Raw genomic sequence first — 21,231 nt, 5'->3', positions numbered from 1 at the left:
GCTATGGGTTAGTATTTTCTATAGAATTTTTTTTTGGGGGGGGTAGGGCTGCTTGTTATAATTATAGGCCCTCAGTGCTGATATTAATGATGAATTGCTCTGACACTAATGGCCTGTCCAGCCTGATCTCTGTAGTTCCCTGGATCTCCAGGAATGTTATGGAAAAGATTACATTTAACATAGTCTGTGACTTTCACCACCTTCTTCTGTAGGCATGTTTTTGCTGTTAAAACAAGCAACCATAGAGGAACTGAAGTAATTTTGATACTGGATTTATGATTAAGTTATTACCACATTTATTTCTGAAAATGAGTTAGTTTGCTTATAGACAATATAGTTATAGGGAGTTATTCTCTTCTGATGCAGCTGAAGCTACTGATTCACATTTTTAACATTCTACAATGTCTGGATCCCAACGGGGACATCCCCTTTTTTCCATGTGGAGTCATGATGCAAAGTCAGATAAGTCTGAATTCCTGAGCTTTTGTGCTCAGACCTTAGTATTAGATAGATTTTTTTTTTTTTTTATTAAGTTTAATGTACTTAAGTATACATAATACTATGTAGTATTTGCTATCTTTGAAAGAAAAAGAATTCCGGATTGTTTTATGTAGGTCATTATTCATTCACACAAAGAGCTGTCATACTTTGACAAAATTTTTAGTCCAGCTTTTGTAGTTGAAGCTAAAGGAAATGTTAGCAGGAAGAGTAAAATGTACCTGTATTGGAATCTATCAAAATAAGCATCTCTACTTATGGCATCTATTTACAAAGCTTTTTTTTTCAAGATTTTAAGTGGTTAGGAATTTAGTTTCACCCAAAAATAAATATTTTAAAAAATCCAACCAAACCAAAACCCGCAACAAACCCCTTCTATCTTTGTAGAAACTACACTCAAAATCTGAGAGGAATGACATTTCTGGTATTACTTTTCTCACTTCTTCACAATTCAATTTTATCTGGGAAACCTTGAGTACAGTTTTTTACTTAACTTGATATTATAAAGCCCATAAGTTTTCAAAGGTCTATATGCTATTGTATTTGCCATTTGAAATAAGAGTTGTTTTCACACTTGATGTAAGAAAATCAACACACACAGCAGGGGAATTTAAAAACTGTTATTTGCAACTTCTGAGAGCCACCTGGAACATCCTGAGAGGCAGTTACTCTAGAAAGAGCAAGAATTATTTTAAGTACTCTAATGGACCAAATTAAATTCACATTAGCATTTATTTTATTGCAGAAATATTCAAAATATCAATTGTATATTTAGTGCTGTTTTTGTTTTGTATCTGTATGTGCAGTGTATTCCAGTATGTATTTGTAGCTTTGAAAGGTTATTTGCAGTAGCATCACTACATGGTGATGAGCTCTGTAAGGATAAGTAAAAAATAATGTAGGTGAATAAGCCTCCCATTTTGATTCATTGGGAAAAAAACACAAAAACCACCAAGCCCCTAAATAAATGGACCATTCTTTACTTCTGTGATTGCACACTAAGTCTTATGTGATCTGGTAAGTATTAGCTGTATCTGTAGCAAGGTTACTCAATGGAAAATAGTCTTGGCCATTGTTTATTTAAAAAATTAAAATAAGAAAATACTTCCTTTGTACAGAAGATATAATGCCTAAGTAAAATGCATCATTTGTTCTGTTTTTCGGTTAGGAACAAGCTTGGAATTGTGTACTATTTACCACTGCATAAAACTTCATATTATTTGTTTTCTGCATTACTGATTTCATGTATGTTTGCAGATGAAACACTGAAATTATTAAAAGAGCTAACAAGTAGAAAATCTCTTCAAGTGCCAAATATCTATTACCATTTGCCTCATTTGTTGAAAAATGAAGGAAGCCTTCAACCTTCTGTGCAGGTTGGCCTTGGAAGGACAGGAGGTATGGTGGTATCATGTTTATTTGATGTTTTATATCTGGAAGACTTTCTAGTTTTAGTAATAAAATTGACTGCATTACTTGGTAGATCAAGGACATCTCATTTAACTTGTGTGATATTGATATCTCTTAGAATTTGCACTGAATCCAAGATGAAAGGAGTTTGGCTTCAGCTTTGCTCTTTTCTGCATAATCTCAATCACACCCCATGCCATGTTAAGGTACACATTAAAAAGCATTTGGTTTGGATGAATTTTTTGTAACTAAGTAAAAGGGAATAAAGCTCAAGCATTACAGATTCTGAGCTGCTAGTGGACCCTTTGGCTTTTCAGATTTGTGGGGTAGCCATGCTGCATGGATATAATTATTTTAGAGTTGATGTTTCTGTTTTTTTGACCAATATATTTCAATGTGTAACTTAGAGTTGGGAGAACTAGGACAATCAGATATAATTGCATCAATAAAATGTGGACATTCATTGGAGGGGGGGGGGGGGGAAATCAGTGTTGTGCTGCAATACTGTTAATCCTCTTTTTTTTTTTTTTTTCTTAATCCTCACAAATTCTGAGCTCTGGTCATTGGGATAGCTCCATGGAATCTCACTTTTGGAGCTCTAGAAAATAAATAGCATAGTGCTCAACCAAACTGATATACCTCAAAGTGCATGTGTGTGTGTCTCTAAGCTTAAAGAGAAACAAGGATTCTTTGGTGGGGCCTGTGTGCCATCTAACTTGAATGGCTCCTGTTACTGAGCACTAGACCTTTTTTTTTTTTTTTCCTTCCCCTCTTTGTTTCTGAAAAAAGCATTAGTTACTCTTGGCCTGTATTTTTTCATTACTTCAGTAAGTTTGATTGCTCCTTCTTTTAACAGAAGGCACGCTTGTGTGACAAATGTGTGGACTCAAGCCATAGGGTTATTTTTCTGACTATAAACACAATTTATTTCAATGTTGTTATTCAGGAAGGAAAAGGCTCATATTCCTTTATTGTTTTAAGTGAAGCCTGTATTATATCCCGCTGGGAATATATGACAGAAGGTTGCAATTACAAATTAGAAATTGGAATCAGGTTTATTTAATTAAAAAGAGGGAGGAAGTTCTGAGTTAAAATTATTTTCTCATCTTCCTCTTTCCTGGTCACTGTTTTTTTTGAGTGTTTGTTTTAAAAATTCAGAGCTTGTTAATGTGTAGTAGGCTCTATGATAATATAGGCTCTATAAGGAAGGATAAACAACATTTTTAATAATTGTTTGATTTTATATATTTATGATGTGGTAAATCATGTCATAAATGGCTCGGAATGCTGGTGTTGACTTCATGATATCTGCTTTATCGTTTTACTGTGTTCCTGCTGCTAGTAGACTACCTAGTAGGTAGCAAGCCCTGGGTACAGGGTGGGGTACATGAGAGAGACTGTGGGAAAATTAAGGAACATGTGCATTAAAGTTAAGGAACACGGGACTCAAATGGCCAGCTGAAAGATGGTGTTAATAGTGTTGTAGATGCGGCCAGATTGCTTTGCAGGGATAAGAGTTTTCAGTGAGGAATTTCTGGGCAATCCTGATGACCCAGACTTCGTTTTCTAGAGGAATCCAAATCAGGTGCAAGGAAAGTAATAGAGTTTTTTTTATCAGTGTCATTTTAAAAGACGACTTCTGAGAAGTTAATACTTGAGTTGTGAAGAATAGTTATGCCAGTTTGAAAATGAAACCAAGTTAGGGAGTTCAATTGCTGCATAAGTGTTGGTGCACCATATCTGATTAGTACCATGGTTGTTGATTATTACCTATTGTATTGGGTTTTGTGTGGCAAGGTTTTGGTAGCGGGCAGGGCTACGGGAGTGGCTTCTATGAGAAGCTGCTAGAAACTTCCCCTATGTCTGACAGAGCCAATGCCAGCTGGCTCCAAGATGGACCTGCCACTGGCCAAGGCCAAGCCTGTTAGTGAAGGTGGTAGCGCCTCTGTGATAACATATTTAAGAAGGGGGGAACAAAAAACCCTGTGCAGTTGCAGCCAGCAGAAAGGAGTGAGAATATGCGAGAGAAACAGCTCTGCAGACACCAAGATCAGTGAAGAAGAAGGGGGAGGAGGTGCTCCAGGCACTGGAGCAAGATGCCCCTGCAGCCTGTGGTGAAGACCCCGGTGAGGCGGGCTGTGTCCCTGCAGCCCGTGGAGGTCCGCAGTGGAGCAGATCTCCACCTGCAGCCCATGGCGGATCCCACACAGGAGCAGATGGATGCCAGAAGGAGGCTGCAACCCCATGGCATGCCCATGCTGGAGCAGGCTCCTGGCAGGACCTGTGGACCCGTGGAGAGAGGAGCCCACACTGGAGCAGGTTTGCTGGCAGGACTTGTGACCCTGTGGGGGACCCACGCTGGAGCAATCTGTTCCTGAAGGACTGCACCCCATGGAAGGGACCCATGCTGGAGCAGTTTGTGAAGAGCTGAAGCCCGTGGGAAGGACTCACGTTGGAGAATTTATGGAGGACTGTCTCCCATGGGAGGGACCCCACACTGGAGCAGGGGAAGAGTGTGAGGGGTCGTCCCCCTGACGAGGAAGGAGCAGCAGAGACAACGGGTGATGAACTGACCACAAGCCCCATTCCCATCCCCCTGCGTTGCCTGGGGGGAGGAGGTTGAGAAATTGGGAGCAAAGCTGAGCTCAGGAAGAGGAGAGGGGTGGGGGAAAGGTATTTTAAGATTTAGTTTTTATTTCCCATTACCCTACTCTGGTTTGGCATAAATTAAACTAATTTCCCCAGGTCAAGTCTGTTTTGCCCATGATGGTAATTGGTGAGTGATCTCTCCCTGTCCTTATCTTGACCCATGAGTCTTCTGTCATATTTTCTTTCCCCTGTTCAGTTGAGGAGGGGAGTGATAGAGTGGCTTTGGTGGGCACCTGGTATCCAGCCAGGGTCAACCCACCCCACCTATGCAATAATCTGGCATGTCTAGGATTACTGTTTTTTTTGGTGTGTTTTCTCTGAGCATTGGAGGTTATTATGTTAATCATGCTCCTGATGATGGGTGGTATATTTTTAAACTATTTTTAATTACTGTTATCTCCAGCTTTTAACTTTTGCATTTCTTAAGCAATGCTTTATTACGAGATAAATTTTTTTGTTTTCTATCTCGCATATGAAATCACTGAAAGTACATTTCTGGTTTGTTTGATTTCAGTTTCCATTGTAATGGGAATACCTACAGTGAAAAGAAAAGTCAAGTCTTACCTTACAGAAACTCTCCACTCCCTTATTGATAAGCTGTCCCCTGAAGAAAAACTGGATTGTGTTATGGTTGTCTTTATAGGAGAGGTAATCACTTAAGTATTTTTATACCATTTCTAACCTGCCTTTAATTACAAGTACCACTCCTTTCAGGAATTGATGAGGATCTACTTTTTCTTGAAGATGTAGAGAGATGACTGTCTTTTCCTTCCATGAAAAGGAAAGTGTCAGTCTTGTGTTTCTGAGAGAAATGATCCTGAACAGCCCAGCCTTTTCTATTTATCAAGGGAATTGTGACCATGGATTCAGTGGACTGGTTATTTTGCACATCTTCTGATGCATATACATAGTGACAATGATGTGCAAATTACCTTATTCCTTCAGCAGCAAAATAATGGCTAAGGGACTCTGGTGTCTCGTAGGGAGGATTTTTCCCATTCTCTTCATGCTACTGCTTAGTCCTTAGTCAAATGAGTGCTGCGCTTTGAGCTGTTAGGCACAGATTGTTACTGATTTTATTTTCTGGACAGTGTGAATATTGTAAGTTCAGACCTTTTTAATGAATTAAAGTGTTCAGTTGGAGTGTTTGGTCAGTTTGGCTCTGATTTAGTGGAAAACAAATTTAGGAAAATGATAGAGTGCTTTCAGAAATAATACTGTTGGCTGCTGGGAATTGCGTATACTTATTTTGATCTGTATGTTTTTCTCAGAAGTCTGACTTGGAGAGTGGGAAATTTATGTATATGTTTGACCTTCATCCATCTAACCATATAGTGCTCTACTGAAACAGTGTTTTATAAGTCCCAGAGATGAAAATTTGCATCCTCTAGTTATAACTGGAAACAGTTTTAATCCTGTGAGCCAGTGTCCATTCGGGGATGAATCAGTGGAAAATAGGCATTTTAATACTTCTGGTTCTATTATCAGCACATTTTTAAGCTTTCCTTGAACTTTTTACCTGTACCTGAGAACTGATTCTTATGGTTTTCTAATGTAAATTGCTCTGTTTTCTTTTTCTTGACAGTCAGTCAAAAACTATCTGATACTGCTTTTCTGCAGAAAATGCTCTTAAAACATCTGTTGGTTGAGAATATCAAGAGAACAGAATTCATTCTGAATTACTGGAACGTTGGGTTTTTCTTCACTGTATTAGTTGGAGTAATTTTATTGCCTTTTGGTGTGGCTTCTTTTCAAGATTTAGATTTCATTTTGCTTTGCTTAAGGAGGTCTGAGCTATGAAGACTGTGTGTTATCATTGGAGTCTCTGTCTTCTCGAAAACTTAGGAGTGAAGTGTCCCAAACTACACAAGTTTTTGTTGTTGCCTCAGACAAGCCATATTCTATTCTAGAGTTTTCCGCAGCAAAATAACTTTCTTCCTTTGAGGTGGTGTGAAATTCTCTTTCATCTTGGGAATGATTCTACAGAAGTGACCGTGAAGGAAGTGAACATGTTAACGTGGGAGCTCTTGCTTCTGTGCCCAAGGGGAATTGTGTGGTTTGCTCTGAAGTGGCATCTGTTACCCTTTGTATCTTATCTCTGTACCTATCTCTTTGAGAGCAGCACTGTGTGCTTACTCACATATCTGCTGTGGGCATTGCAAGCCATGAACATCTGGGAAAATTTGAAGAACATGAGTTTAAATTCTTGTCTTGTTATAACCATTCCTTAGATTTGCATTCCTTTTTCTTTACTCCATCCAATTCTGTGTCTTTCCTGCTTTACTGTTTCTTTGACCATGATTAATATGCTACAGTAAATACTTCATCCTGAACTATGCTATGTTTTTTTCTGAGTTATGCTGTATATTTCAGCTTCCTTCTGCAAGATGAAAAGCGTGGGTTTATTAAGCATTTTCTCTGGCTATTTGAAGGAAGGCCTACTCCCCTGGTGGACTTCTGTTTCTCCTTAAACAAAAGGAAGGGCTTTAGTTCTTAAAATAGCTTTGTGGGTTTTCCTAGCCTAAAATGCATTGCATTATTTAAAAATACATTAGAGCTTTGACCAGCTATGCTTGTATTAAAAATGACGGCAAAAGTTTCTGAAAAAAAGTATGTCCTCAGCTCAACATCTGTGCATTTAAGTACAGCAAGAAATGATTATAGTGTGAGGTTAAGTAATTTTGCTAGTAAGCTTAAAATTTCTATCTGTGCTTTGTCTATATCTTCTACCAACAAAAAAAAAAACCCACAAGACTTTAGAAAAACGTTTTTACAAGAGAATTGTATGAAAAGCTATATTTTGAAAGGATTTTAATGTTTTCTTGCTGCCTTTATTTGAGAAATCAAATTGACAGTGTTTAAGAAGCATTGCTGGGAGCCATAGTCATGGACTGCAGTCTGTTTGTACAAAGCACCCTAAAAAACTCTTAATACTGCTATTTTTTTTAGCAGTTCAATCTTGCTCCTTTCTTGTAAATTCTACTTTTTTGCTAGAAAACAAGTTGAAAATTAAGGCTAATGGCTTTCTGCAAATAGCATGAACAGTGTAAACAGATGAGCTAGTAAATATAGTTGCATTATGGTTGCTAAATAAAGAGATCTGCATATTCATTTACTGTATGGATATTTCTCAGTAATGTAATTATACACAGTAAATTTCCATACTGGAAGTTCAAGGAATTCTAAAATATCTCAGCTGATGTGATATCTAATCACCAATTTAAATAATTACTAGAATTGCTTGACAGTAAACTGTGCAATTGTTCCAGTAACTGACATATGTCTGTGTTCTCCAGTTTGTTAAAATAACTTTATTGCAGAATAGTGTGCAGGTATTCATTAGGATGACTAATAAATAGGTGTGATTATACCTCTATACTTAAAAATCTTTTTATTCCCCTTCACTATATAGCTAGTTCATAGACTTGTCAGATGACTTGAAACAAGCAATTCAAATCTCATAAACCTGCTCTGTATGAGAACTTGCTTTCAGAATAAACTATAGTCTTTAGGTTTAAGAAACTATGAATCCAGATTAAAGTCGTGGCCTAATTTTTTTATTTAATAGGGTTTGTAATTAACATGGAAAACGTTTTTGAATCATGTTTCACATCATAGTGGAAGAACATATATATAGATAGATACACACATGCACTACTGAATATGAGAGAAATTAATATACTTTTCTGGTATCTAAGCAATTTTTTTTTCCCCTGTGGGGAGTTCTCATTTACCATGAAGAGACTGTGTCTTAGACTTATTCTAAATATATCACAAATTATTGTCAGTCCACTTCATTAATCAGTGACTGCACTTAGCTTTTGTTCAAACATTAATCAGTGTATATTGGAAAGACTAAAAGCCCTTGATTTGACCAAAACTATCAAAGACAAATCATTTTGGTAAGAATCAGAAGACACTACGGGTACGCAAAGGCATTTTGCTAATTCTGTACACCACTGATTACATCTGACTAGGCAATAATTGACCAGCCATTTGTTCTTGGACCACTAGGCCATATGTTACACTTTCTTACATATTGCTTATTCAAATCCTACTCTGTTGTTTCACATGTGTAAACTTCATTTAGGCTAGAAAAACTTGGATATCTTGATTATCTTTTACTGTCACTGTGTCATCTCTTTATGTGAACAGTGACTGCTAAATTAAAAGATACTGATCTTCAGTAGTGTTTGCTCCTTTTGTTGAGAATCTTTTTTTGTTTATTATTTATTTGGAAAAGTTTCTGTATGGGTTGGGTCAGTGTGACACAAGCACCCAGCGAAGTACCATCCTGTGCGCTGGTATGAACAGAGCTTCAGCAAATTAAGCACTGAGTGCACATACTGGGTCAAACCTTGCTGAACCTGTTTTGGATGTATTAACATTGGAGTGCAATAAGCAAAACTTCTCCAGCAGAATAAACAAGCCTGTATTTTCACTCTTCTTGATCTGGGCCTGAATTACAGATCTCTCTGATCAGTACATTTTGTCTCTCTTGCTCTCAACCTGGGTGTATCATCCTGGCTACAGAGGTGTTCCATGCTTTCTGCCAATTGTTGAAAACTTGAGAGTTGCCCCTTCCTGGAGGTGTCCTGGAGAGTGTATTCTTAGTCTTCAAAAGATTTGACTGCACATCTTGAGTTGGAGAAAGACTAGTAGTAGATCTTAGCATATACATACATATGTATGTATGTAATATATGTATTTAAAAACTCAAAGCTAGACAAGGCTATTTTGCCAAATGATACATTATCCTCACCAGATAATTTTAAAGGCCTTGTTTTGGAAATCTCAATCAAAACTGATCAGAATGAATACACCTTCTAGGTATACTGCTAACATCTGGAAGGGTGGCTTGGTCTGTCATTGAGAATTTGGGATATTTAAGTTGCTCTTGCAATCCCTGCTTCTTTGGCACCTAAGCTTTGGTACCCAAAGGGTATCAAGACTACTGATACTGGGCACTATCATAGGATTTTACACTCCTCTTTTCCTGGCAGTGACTAGCAAAGTTTTTATACAAGATTAAACCAGTGATAAAAATCTTTTAGATCTAAGAAAACATCCTTGAGAAGATTTGAAAACTTCCATGTACCTGAGACAAATTTAGTATCTCAGCACAAAGATAAAATTCAGGATTGTTTTCTTTTCTCAAGGCCTAGACTTGAATGAAATGCTTCTCTAACTATAAGATACCTCCTGAGATGCACCTTGGCCACAGTGTAACTATCTGATGTTCCTGGTAAGGGAACATCACTGTTGATAGACAGAGTTGTGTCTGATCTCTTGGGTAATGTCTAATGTATTTGTGAGATAGAAAGTAACAGTAATAATACTTCAGAAGCATTGTAGCAGGTGACTTCGTACCTGGATGACTGACTGAATTGACACTTTGAGTTTTAGACAACGCTGTCAAATTTTGCTACTATGGTCTGCCTTGACCTAAAGACAATGATGACGAATTCCTTCTGTTCTCCAAATAAAGAACACATATCATAGAAGAGTGCTTTTGACTGTACGCAGCAAGTACCTATCATCTTCTGGAAAACAAACCATCTAGACCTTTTCAACAATTTAAAGGCTCACCCAGAGACAAGAAGTTTCCCTTAGGGTTGCCAGGCCACATATGCTGCTGTCTTTCAGACTTTACAAACCAGGCTTCATCTTTAATATGCACAAAACTAGTAGAAGGCTGTATAACAGTAACATAACTTGCATCTGAATGTCCTGGTTTGAATTGTCCCATGATGATAGATTTTTTTTTTTTTTTTGGTTCTGGCTGGCTAAACTTGTTCTCTGATGTGGTGTTGTGGTTCACAGCAAAATCCATATGGACGTATGCCCTCACAATCGAGGAGCTGACATGCAGAGCACAAGGGTAGGGAGAAACGAGAGTGGAGCGATACAAGAAAATACTTGTATTCCTGCTATTGCTGCCAAAGGCTTTGCATTGTGAAACCCTGTCCTGAACTGAATTGGGTTAATCACAGAAATGACTGGAGAAAGATATTTCTTACCTGTGTGGTAGAGTGGGGACTTTCAGTAAGGGAGGGATGAAGTCTTGTAGCCTCTGTGTTCTACATGAGCTAATTTTGCTTACATAACATTAGAGGGCTATGTTATGACAGTGTTCTGCATTCTTGTTTTTTGCTTTGCATCTTGTTCTCATGTTCCCTGTATTAAACTTGCTGCTTCAGATCTGAAAGCAGACACTGTATTTCTGAAAATAATTTTTTTCAGCTGCATTTGTTGAACTCTAATAGATAGTACCTTTTTCCATAGGCTTTATTTATATCCATACACTATTGCAACCACTGGAAACCATGCTGCACTTTTATTCCTTACAGTTTTTTCTTCACTGCATAAATACCTGAAAATAGGTCCAAATGCCACTATAGTGGCTGCTTTTTCTTATGTGAATTTTAATATGTACTTTCACCATTTCAGGGTAAATACACATTTGCTTTCCCTTTTCTGGAAACTGTTCAATTCTGTGTTGTTTGTTATTATTTAAAATACACTGTAAAATTATTCTACCCTTATTGTATAGGGATGATGAAAGATCAAATAAAATTGTAGAAACTAGTAAACAATGAAATGACCTCGCTTTGCAGATTAGCATGTTGTTTCCCAGGTATTTTTTTCTTTTTACGGAAGATGTTCTTGAATAAGTTAAGACCGTCTTCTAGTAGATTTCATTTAAGAATTAAGATCTGCATAATCTAACAGCCTAGATAAACCACATTGTTTAGAATGTACTGTACAGTTAATGTCTGAATTTCCCCCACTGTAGCTTCTCTTCTTGAATTTGTAGTATTTGATATTCTGCATCTTAATTTCCTTTCCTAGTGGCTTGTGGAAAAAAAAAATCTTTGGAGTTTTAATGCCACTTTTGCTTCGATTTGCACTTCTCTTCTTAAAACTGACTCATTTTCACAACCGAAACTGAAATTTAATCCAAACTGTTAAGGCAGGATCTGAGATTCGGAGAATCACTGAGGTTAGAAGGGACCTCTAGAAGATGATCTAGTCCTACCTCCCTGCTCAAAGCTGAGTCAACTGCTGAAAACTTGCACATTTTGCATAGCATTTCAATATGCATCTTGAAAAGTATAGCTTTAAAAAACCTAAGGTTGCAAGTCAAACTTCCAGAACAAGAAAATGCTACAATTACATTGCTTGTGCACTGTATCATGGCATTCCATAATGTTTTACTTGCTTTTTTGTGTTGTGTTTTTTTTTTTTTTTTTGGTTTGTGTGGAAGAGCCTCATGTGAAAATGAAGTTTCTCACTAGCTAGGTGCCAGTGTTGACACATACAGTTTAATTTTTCATAGCAGCTGCCATCCTGTAGCATTTTATACTGCCAAAGTCCAGTGTTTAGCACTTCTGATCAGGTCGAGTGGACAGGTCATGGGAATTGGAGTAAGAGTAGTGGTTAGTGGTAAACTAAGGAAAACTTAATTTGTAATGTATCCTGTACCATTAGGTAAGTTGTTGCAGGAACAGTGAGACAGGAAATAAAAGCGGGAACAGGAATCTCATGCTTTGCAATGGAATGTAGATGTCTGAACTTTAAGGCTGTTTTTGTTTCTTCTAGCAATACTGTGTTTTGTTGGTACTGCTGAAGTACAAGACCATGCCTTGTATGGTCTGATACAAAGTGTTTGTGTGCTTGCTCTGCCTGTGTGTCAGCCTGGCTCCAGCCCTGTTTGGACTCACTGTTTTGCTTGTTTAGATTTCACATATGTGTATTAGAACCAATTCTCAGTTTGAGATGGTGGTACAGGTGCAATACAGGTGCTGTTAAGTGAAATTAAGAGGCAAAATCTAGAACAAAGACAGTATTTTTGGTATGTAGCTAAATTGTGGAGCTTGTTGCTACTGGATATTGTGAAATAGGAGTGAGTGAATGGGTTCTGAAATGAATCAGGGAAATTCACGAAGACCAGGTCTAGGAGGAGCTATTGAATCTAATAATATGGATATCCGTCAGGCCTAGGAATTATAAACTCTTGATTACCAAGAACTGGGAGATATACAAAGGGAAGGAAGGTTCATTCTGTACATACCCTGTTTATTGCGCTCTATGCTGCACTGGAGCAGCCCCACTTGAGTATTGGGTGCAGTTTTGGGTGCCTCAACAGAAGGAGGACGTCAAACTGTTAGAGTGTGTCCAGAGGAGGGTGACCAAGATGATGAAAGGCCTCCAGGGCAAGACTTAGGAGAAGCGGATGAGGTCACTTGGTTTGTTAAACTTGAAGAAGAAAAGGCTGAAGGGAGACCTCGTCACCGTCCACAACTTCTCCAAGAGGGGCAGCAGAAGGGGAGGTGCTGATCTCCTCTCTCTGGTGACCAGTGATAGGACACAAGGAAATGGAATGAAGCTGTGTCAGGGGAAGTTCAGGTTGGACATTAGGAAAAGGGTCTTCACTGAGAGGGTGGTCAGTCACTGGAACAGGCTCCCCAGGGAAGTGGTCAGGGCACCCAGCCTGTCAGAGTTCAAGAAGCATCTGGATGATGCTCTTAGTCATATGCTCCTCTTGCTAGGAACCGGGAATTGAACTCGATGATCCTTATGGGTCCTTTCCAACTTGATATATTCTATGATTGCATCATTTTTTTTCTATGCATCAGCTACTGGCTAAGACAGTAAATAGATCTTTGGTCTAAAATGCCATGGTTTTCCTTACATTCTGAGAAACAGACCACCTTCTGTCATTCTTGAAGGTATGAAGTAGGTAGGATTTAACAGTATGAAAGGGTTGATTCTTAAAACTAGAAACCTTGGTTTGGTGTGACAGTTGACTAGCTGTTAATCAAAACTTTATAATCTCTTGTTTTGTCTGCTAGCTAATATATTTTACTACTTTGCTATGCACATGCTCACTCATAAAAAGCAATAAAAAAGATTGGAAAGTTCATTGCTTCTCTGGTTCTTTGTTCATTATGAATAACAGTGTTTATTCAGACAAACCTTAGAATAACTGCAAATTTGAAATGCAGCCTCACCTAAACTAGAGAAGGTACTTTAGAAAATTGTAGGGCATCATCTTACAAAAACTGAGGAAATTTAAAAACTTATTTCACTGACAGTCTGAAACTTTAGTTTGTTCCACAGCAGACTCTGAATTTTCTTTTAGAGAGATTCATCAAAGCACTTTATATGTGTGTCTCATCAAAACTGCTGATGCAAGGAGTTAAACCTTAGATGTTGCGATGTTCACAGACATATGAAACTCCATAGATCTCATTAAGCTAAAATCTTTTCTTGCTGAAAGTTTAGATAGGCTTAAGGGGATATTGGCAAGGTACCTTGAAGAGGAGTCTACTGAGGAATATTAAGTACACAAAATCACATCTGTCTCAGGAAGTAACCTGAATTGAAGGTAGTTGGAGTGTGAATGGTAGCAGGAGGGAGTATTGTGTATGCTTGTCCTGTTCTTATTCTTTGCTATGTATCTGTTCGTGGCTGCCAGTGCTGGAAGCAAGATGCTGACCTGGATCAATCTTCGCTCTGATCTGGTGTGAATGAAAAAAGGAGGATGTCTCACTCCAAGTGTTCTTGCTTTCTCTTGGATATCAGTAGTTTCATATGACTAGGAAGAAAGAACAGGCGGATAGATTTGAACTGCTGATATTAAAATAACCAACCCTACTTATGCCATTCATTAGTTCTGGAGATCCACCTAACAGGACAAACTTGTTTGTAAGGCTTCATGTCATTCACTGATAAGATGCATCTTTGTGGCTGACGCTGTTAACTCTTCAGTTGTGGCCTTTCACAATTTTGCATTTAATCACTTTAAAGGGATTAGCTCATAAAATGTTCATTTTTTCTTCTTGGGTCCCAAACTCCTAGGGATTATTTAATCTTCAACCTTAAGAGTTTTACTAAGGAAAAATTCCAACTTTGTTATTGCCTTCTAATTTGGTAGACCAGAACATTCATAGCTGTAGTCTTACAGGTTGCGCTGCTTTGGTTGGGATCACCAGTGACATTTTCTTTCAATAGTTGCAAGGAGCACGGATACCATGAAACAGAATTTAAGTTCATCATAGCTGCTCCAAAGTCAACCTAGTATCAACCAGAGGATCTTCACTAAAGAACAGTTAGACTTCGTCTTTCATGGGTGACTTCTTCATGATTAATCTGGATTTGTCTTGTCCTGTTTAAGGTTCTTGGAGAAGACAAGGATATTACTCTTTCACGTTATATACAGTTCATAATAATTTTCAGCAGTCTTGTGTCCTGCGGGTTGATAAAGAGGACCTTAGGTCTTATTTTGTCATGGCAGTAAATGCTTTCTTGCTCAAAAATGGAGAATAGATTTTGGTCAATAATAGATTTTTTTTTTTCCTGTTGCTTTTCAGTTACTAGCTTGAATTTACTGATACTGCTTGGAAGATCCTTAGGTTAGTGCAATTATCTGGCTATTCTAGTTTTCCTTCTATTGCTATCCTGCAAAGTCTTCTGTATAGTTAACTCTTCCCTTGGGTATAGTCACAGCTTGATCAAATTTATTGCATATTCTTGTACTTACTTCATGAGGTATTGTGAAATAACTTATAAGTGCCACCTTCCTGGGACATGTCCATAGCTGAAGGGTGTTGGCAAAGATCCCACCTAGTGTTAGGCTGGGTAACGAGAAGAGTTGGTTGCCTCTGGAAGTTTTGATGGGGAAAGATGACAGTCAAGCTGCTATCCAGAGGAGAAGAGTTTGGTGTTGGAATCCTGGTTCTGAATCTCAGACACTGCTGGTAGATATGCATACAACTGCTTTTTTAGAAATAATAGCAGGATATCAAGTTTTTAATGCATTTGATCATGTGAAAAATGGCATCAACTCCTTTAATCTCAGTGTTGTTTTTCATTCTAAAAGTGGCATATCCTTTTGCACTATGCTGATGCAGTGGTTGTTGATTGAGAAGGAAGGTTACCTACTAAACTAGCAGTGGTATTTGCTGTATCTCATGTTCAGCGCAGCTAGACCAGACCATCTTGACTTTGTGTGGCAGCAGCCCAGATTACAATATGAAGTTGGAAGACTACAGGCTACATATATTTAATGTGAAGCTATTGTGATTGCAGCTCTGACTGGAAACTGCCAAACTTTTGCATGAAGGACACAAACAAATAAGTGGAAGTAGGGCAAAAACCTCTTATTCCAGACTTATTTTCTGATTGTGGTGTGTTCTGTATACGTGTGTAAGGTTTTATAAGCACTAGCAAGGCTTTGTGGCATATCTGCAAAATTGGTCAAAATATGTTTGCTCTGAGGAGACTTGCACTAAGGCACAGGCTTGTTACCAAATACAAGCTTCCAACTGAGATGTAGTTTGGCATTTATTTTAATCTCTGGAATACTGATTAGAAACTAGCTGTGTTTCTGCTCTCTGTGTGTATGTATGTATATCTTTTATATATATATATATATGAAATCTTGCATTTTTCTGTGCAATTACAGTATGGACTCCTTAACAAGTATTTGAGTTACTAACACTAGACTGGGTAATCGAAGTTTGGCCTGCCAACTGGAAATTTAAATTGTTTTTTTCGTACACTGACTACATTTCTGTATTTAATATTTAAAAGGTTTTTAAAAAAAAGAGAAACGTTTCGGTTAAAGACGGATATACTAAACTATTTTTAGTTAGTCACTAGGTCACTTTGCAACTGTCATACACAGCAGAAAGTTATGTCTTAAACTCCATTCCAATAATAAATTGTGTGTGAACAATCCATATGTGTATTTAAAGACTTAGTGATATATCAAGGTCCATATGGACTTGTGAGTCTCCTTGTGTGGAACTCACTGCAGGATGAGTTTTAAATTGTGAACACCTTATCTGCTTATTTAGAACTTCTGTCCAGCATTAGGCATAGCACTTATGAAGAAAATATGTATGAAAAATATGACAAATGCTTTCTACTCACATTTTCTAGTAGTATTTAGAACCCACTTTTGGAAGAAACCCACTGTTGTCCTTTTTGAGAAAATGTACGTCACTGGCATTATGTTGGATTTTATAAAAATAAATCTTTAAAAATAGGAATGGTAATTTTTAAGATCAAAGGTTAAGCACCTTTATCAAACAAGATTAGTGGTTCTATAGAAATGCTTGGGAGGGATTTATTCTCTGTGTGTATAATCCTTTAATGATAACCTGCGTTACAAATTCATCAAAAAAAAAAAATTGAACTGTTCCTTTGTTTCCAGCATTTCAAAGGCAGCTATTTCTCTAGAGTACTCATGAGCCACCAGAATCCGGGCTGATTTATAGACTATAAATTTTCTTTTGAAAACTGATGAATAGTATATCAAATTATTAGATTAGCAAGTATAACAAGTTAGGGTTTTCATTCACATTGAGTTCACAACTCAGTTTTCCTGACATGCATGTGTATGACCAAGTGAATAGGTTGACTAATTGGCCAGTTCTGGCAAGTTAGATGATCTAGACTTTTCCAGAAGGTCACAATTTGTATTTTAACCAACAAGTAATTTTAGAATTTGTGTATCTTTAACAACTGTGTGATTGATAGGATTGATAGTCCCTCAAGTTTAGTCTTTGATGCAAAAAAGCAACCCTAGTCAGGAAAGCAGCATGTTCATTGCTGTCTGTGCTTGGGGCATCCACGCTTTAAATGCAAAGTTTAGGAGATGTGTTTTTGAAAGAAGAGTGTGTGTTCAATGACCTGTTTTCCAGAAAGCTTTCTGTGGTAATATTTTCATATATATTATATAACAATAATATGAAGTTTTTCCTACACAAACGCTCAGTGATCATTTTGTCATTAAGAGCATGAGAGGTTGCAAGGAAACACCAACAGTTGGATTAGAACTGTCTGTTAAGTGCAGATATGAGGCAACTATTATTCCCCTCTGTTTACAAAAAAAAGTGTTTCTTCTCTCATTAGACATAAAACATAGTTACATGTCTGATGTGTTCCTATATTACTCAAATATTTTACACGCTGAAATTGATTTTCAAGGACAGCTTCCTCCAATGTTTATTTTACTGGGTTCTTTTAAAATGTGGCTCCAAAACTGCTAAGTATTCTATTTGGTTTTTGTGTTTGTTTTTTTCCAGACTGATCTTGATTATGTTAACAGTGTTGTTGCAAGCCTGGAAAAAGAGTAAGTTGTAGTTTTAATGGGGGATTTCTTAGCTTATTGGTGGGTTTGCTTTTTGCTTTTTCTGAAATCAGGTTGTGATAAGTAATAAAAAGTATTCTGGAAACAGGAGATCATGCATTTTTGTTTCCTGGGGGTTTGGACTTTTGAAGGTAAAGTAATAGATGACAAATTAAGGGGCAGTGATTAAGTCAGTTAAATTGTAAAACAATAAATGGGATTAAATTATTTGATGCAACATAAACAGGATTGTTCTAACATGAATGGCAATTTGTGACATCTGCATTAAGGCCTTGTATTCTGTATGTTCAAAGAGAACTATAGAAAAAAATCACTAGGTTTTGAAAAAAAGGAAGGTAAAAGAAGTGTTTAGAATCTTATTAGAATTCTGATTATTGGGCAAGAGGCTGTCCTGCTCTGAAGAAGATGCTAAGGAAAACAATGCTTTTTTATATACTACTATTACTTTATATCTTGTTTGAATATGTATTGTTGTAACCAGACATAATAACTGTACCAACAGAAAGCAAGCAGGAAGTCTTACAGAACTCAGAGTCTCTCATCTGACTTTAGGATATTTCTATTGACAGGTTTTCTACAGAGATCAGTTCTGGCTTGGTGGAAGTAATAGCCCCTCCTGCAACTTACTATCCTGACTTGACAAACTTGAAAGAGACATTTGGAGACTCAAAAGAGAGAGTGAGGTTAGTTTATTTCCCCCACATCTTTTCCCATCTCCTCCCACACCCACACTTTTGTTGTTTATGAAATGCCTAGTGGGATGTGAATTCTTGAAATGTTTTCTTACTGTAATTCTTGCAAGTGTGGGGATGCTAAAAGTGCTCTGTGAATCAAACTCATTCCTATCTGCATGCTGTTCTGTACACGATCAGAGCCTAATGCTATGCTTGGTTGAATTCATTTAGTGTTAAATTTTGGGAGAACTGAGACTTGATATACTTTTTTCCCCTGTATGTAGACTTTTTTGTTTACTGTTTTTTTTTTTTTCCTGAAATACAGTGTAAAACCCAGTAATTCCTGCGAATTACCATTTAAAATGTACATGTGTTTTTAGTGAAATGTCAGGTAGTTTTCACAAAATCAGATTCAAGTTAAACCAGTTTTATGTCTGTATTAAAGCATAAGGTGAAAGCTTTGTTCCTTTTTTTCAGACAGAGGATTTCCTGAGGGAACAATGCCAGAAGCAGCTGTCCTAACATTTCACTAATATGCGTCATTCTTCATAGTGAGATTTACTTTGCATTGCCAGTGTGTATTGAAAGAACTTTTTTCCATAATCCTGAAACTTTTAATTTGATTTCAGATGGAGAACAAAACAAAACTTGGATTATTGTTTTCTTATGATGTATGCCCAGAAAAAGGGGGTTTATTACATTCAGGTAAATTTCTCTTCTTTGTTTTGAGACAAGTTTTCAAATGAGTCTTCAGAAATTATGCTGTTGGGCACATCAGAAGGACCTACATAGAACAGAGATAACTTGATTCCATAGTTGAAGGAGGGCATTGAGTATGGAAGTTATGGTATATGAGGAAGTAATCTGTGGAGGACACTGTCTCTGAAGGAGAAAGTAATTTGTCCTATGTGACTTACTTGATCTTAAGATGCTTAGTAAAAAAAGTGAAGGAATTCAGACAGCTTAATTACTGCTTTTTCCTTGTCCACCAAATGAGTTACTGTTGAGTCATGTAGGCAAAAAACACCAGCACAGTTTTAAGTGGAGTTTGAGCTAAAATCCATTTTTACTTTCTTTTGAAGGCAAGTGCAGGGTCATTTTTGTATGACTATTGTGTACTGGTATGTTTTCAATGTGTTGCTAGACTTGTTTTCTTTTTTCTTTTTTTAAAGAGGTTTTCAAGAACAGAGTTAAGCAATTCTTCTTGAATTTAATTTAGCTTGGAATTGTTCCTATTAGGTCTCGCTGCTTTGAAGTAGAAGCCTTAACCTTACAGGTATTGCAGATTTAGTGAGTAACTGTGCTTATGATCTTTATTTAGATTTTGTGTCCTTTGGGTATAAAGCCCCACTCACCTCATCTAGTTTTTAAAAAGCTATGCTGACTGCTCTCAGAGCTGTTGGAGACTCAGCTCTCCTGGAAGCCACACAGCCAGTGACATAAGACAGTCTTTTTGAAACTAGGCAGTTGCACAAGTATTAGTGCCAGCACAAGGGGGAGAGCATGTATGCACTGGGAGGAAGGACAGGACAAGCAGGATCCTTAAAGCAGTGGCCTGCACTTACCGTGAATTAAAGGCTTTGTAGCACCCCATCTTGGTAGCTCTGCTGCCTGGACTAGATGATTAGTTTGGACTGTGTGCCTGTTCTTGTGTTGGACAGCAAAAGCCAGGTGAAATGAATCCTACCTCTGCAGACAATGTGTCTCTTAGCTTCTTGTCTCAGAGGAGAAATTCTTTCAGTGCTGTTAGGTGTGTGAGTAAACAGAGTCACGTTTGTGTACAAATAATACAGATATTCTACTTGTTCTACTACTGATGATGTCACTTAGTCTAACATTATTTCATGAATGATTTTCCTCTGAAGAGATAAGCTAGAAAAGCAATGTTCTGCAGTAATAAGTTGAGATACATTTGGGGATTCTTACCATAGAAAGATTCTGGATTCGTTCTCCACAAATAGACAGACTGTGATCCCTACAATAGTTATTCTTGGCTATAGCATCTAGGTTTATAGCAGCACTTGGATTAGAAATATATGGCTTATATGTTAGCAATATATTATAAATCAGTATTTTTTAGCTGTCCTTTTTCCTATTGCTTTGCTGGTGCTTTTTTTTTTTTTTTTATGTTGATACCACTGCTACCTTTCTCTAGCTTGAAGATGACATCGTTGTCAAGCAGAATTATTTCAGCACAATAAAAAATTTTGCACTTCAGCTCGCTTCTGAAGATTGGATGATTCTAGAATTTTCTCAGCTGGGTTTCATTGGTAAGAAAATGTTCACTTTAGTAGTTTGAAAGAACACATTTATCCTCAGACTGTAAATTAATAGTGATCTGACTTCAAAGCTATCTTCTTTGTACTAGAAATAGACCAAGACATAGAAATTCACTGGCCTTTTTAGGAACTCTGGTTTAACTCGTGGGTTGGGTTTTTTCCAGTTGCTTCAAATACTTTTGTATGACTGAGGCAAACTCAAAAGTGTTGTAAAAGAGGGCATTTTTGTGACCAAAAGTTAGTTAATTTATAAAAATACTAACAGTTGAACAGCAATTTAGCTGCTGTTTAAACAAAAATGTCATTAAAACATAACTGACTGAAGTAAAATAAAAAAAATCGTGAAAACTAACTTCACCTAATACAACTTCATTGGTGTTTGTGCCAAAGTTTCCAAGAATCAGCAGGCATCAGTTTGTCTTGGTTGGAAAGCCTGTTCTATCTCTACCTTCCTACCCCATCAAGGAGAAGTTATGACAGTGTGCTCCTTCTTATGTGTAGTTAGAATCTATCTGTCATTTGCAGTGAACAACAGTGAGAGAAGCTAATGCAGCATCTC

General features: G+C 37.3%; 1 protein-coding gene across 3 annotated transcripts in view; it reads left to right on the top strand.

The window, feature by feature from the left end:
- The window catches only part of MGAT4A (alpha-1,3-mannosyl-glycoprotein 4-beta-N-acetylglucosaminyltransferase A), an 83,304-nt gene that overhangs the window by 32,250 nt on the left and 29,823 nt on the right, over positions 1-21,231 (top strand). For all 3 annotated transcript variants that reach the window (XM_074859028.1, XM_074859030.1, XM_074859029.1), the window contains exons 4-9: positions 1,756-1,896; positions 5,072-5,205; positions 17,655-17,701; positions 18,289-18,402; positions 19,023-19,098; positions 20,549-20,663. In XM_074859028.1, coding sequence (XP_074715129.1) covers positions 1,756-1,896; positions 5,072-5,205; positions 17,655-17,701; positions 18,289-18,402; positions 19,023-19,098; positions 20,549-20,663 — 627 coding nt within the window. The remainder of the gene's footprint in view (positions 1-1,755; positions 1,897-5,071; positions 5,206-17,654; positions 17,702-18,288; positions 18,403-19,022; positions 19,099-20,548; positions 20,664-21,231) is intronic.

This window comes from Strix uralensis, chromosome 2 (genome assembly GCF_047716275.1).
Source record: "Strix uralensis isolate ZFMK-TIS-50842 chromosome 2, bStrUra1, whole genome shotgun sequence".
Taxonomy (NCBI): domain Eukaryota; kingdom Metazoa; phylum Chordata; class Aves; order Strigiformes; family Strigidae; genus Strix; species Strix uralensis.
The sequence above is the reverse complement of the archived record's forward strand: the minus strand, read 5'-3'. Positions and strand labels throughout refer to the sequence as shown.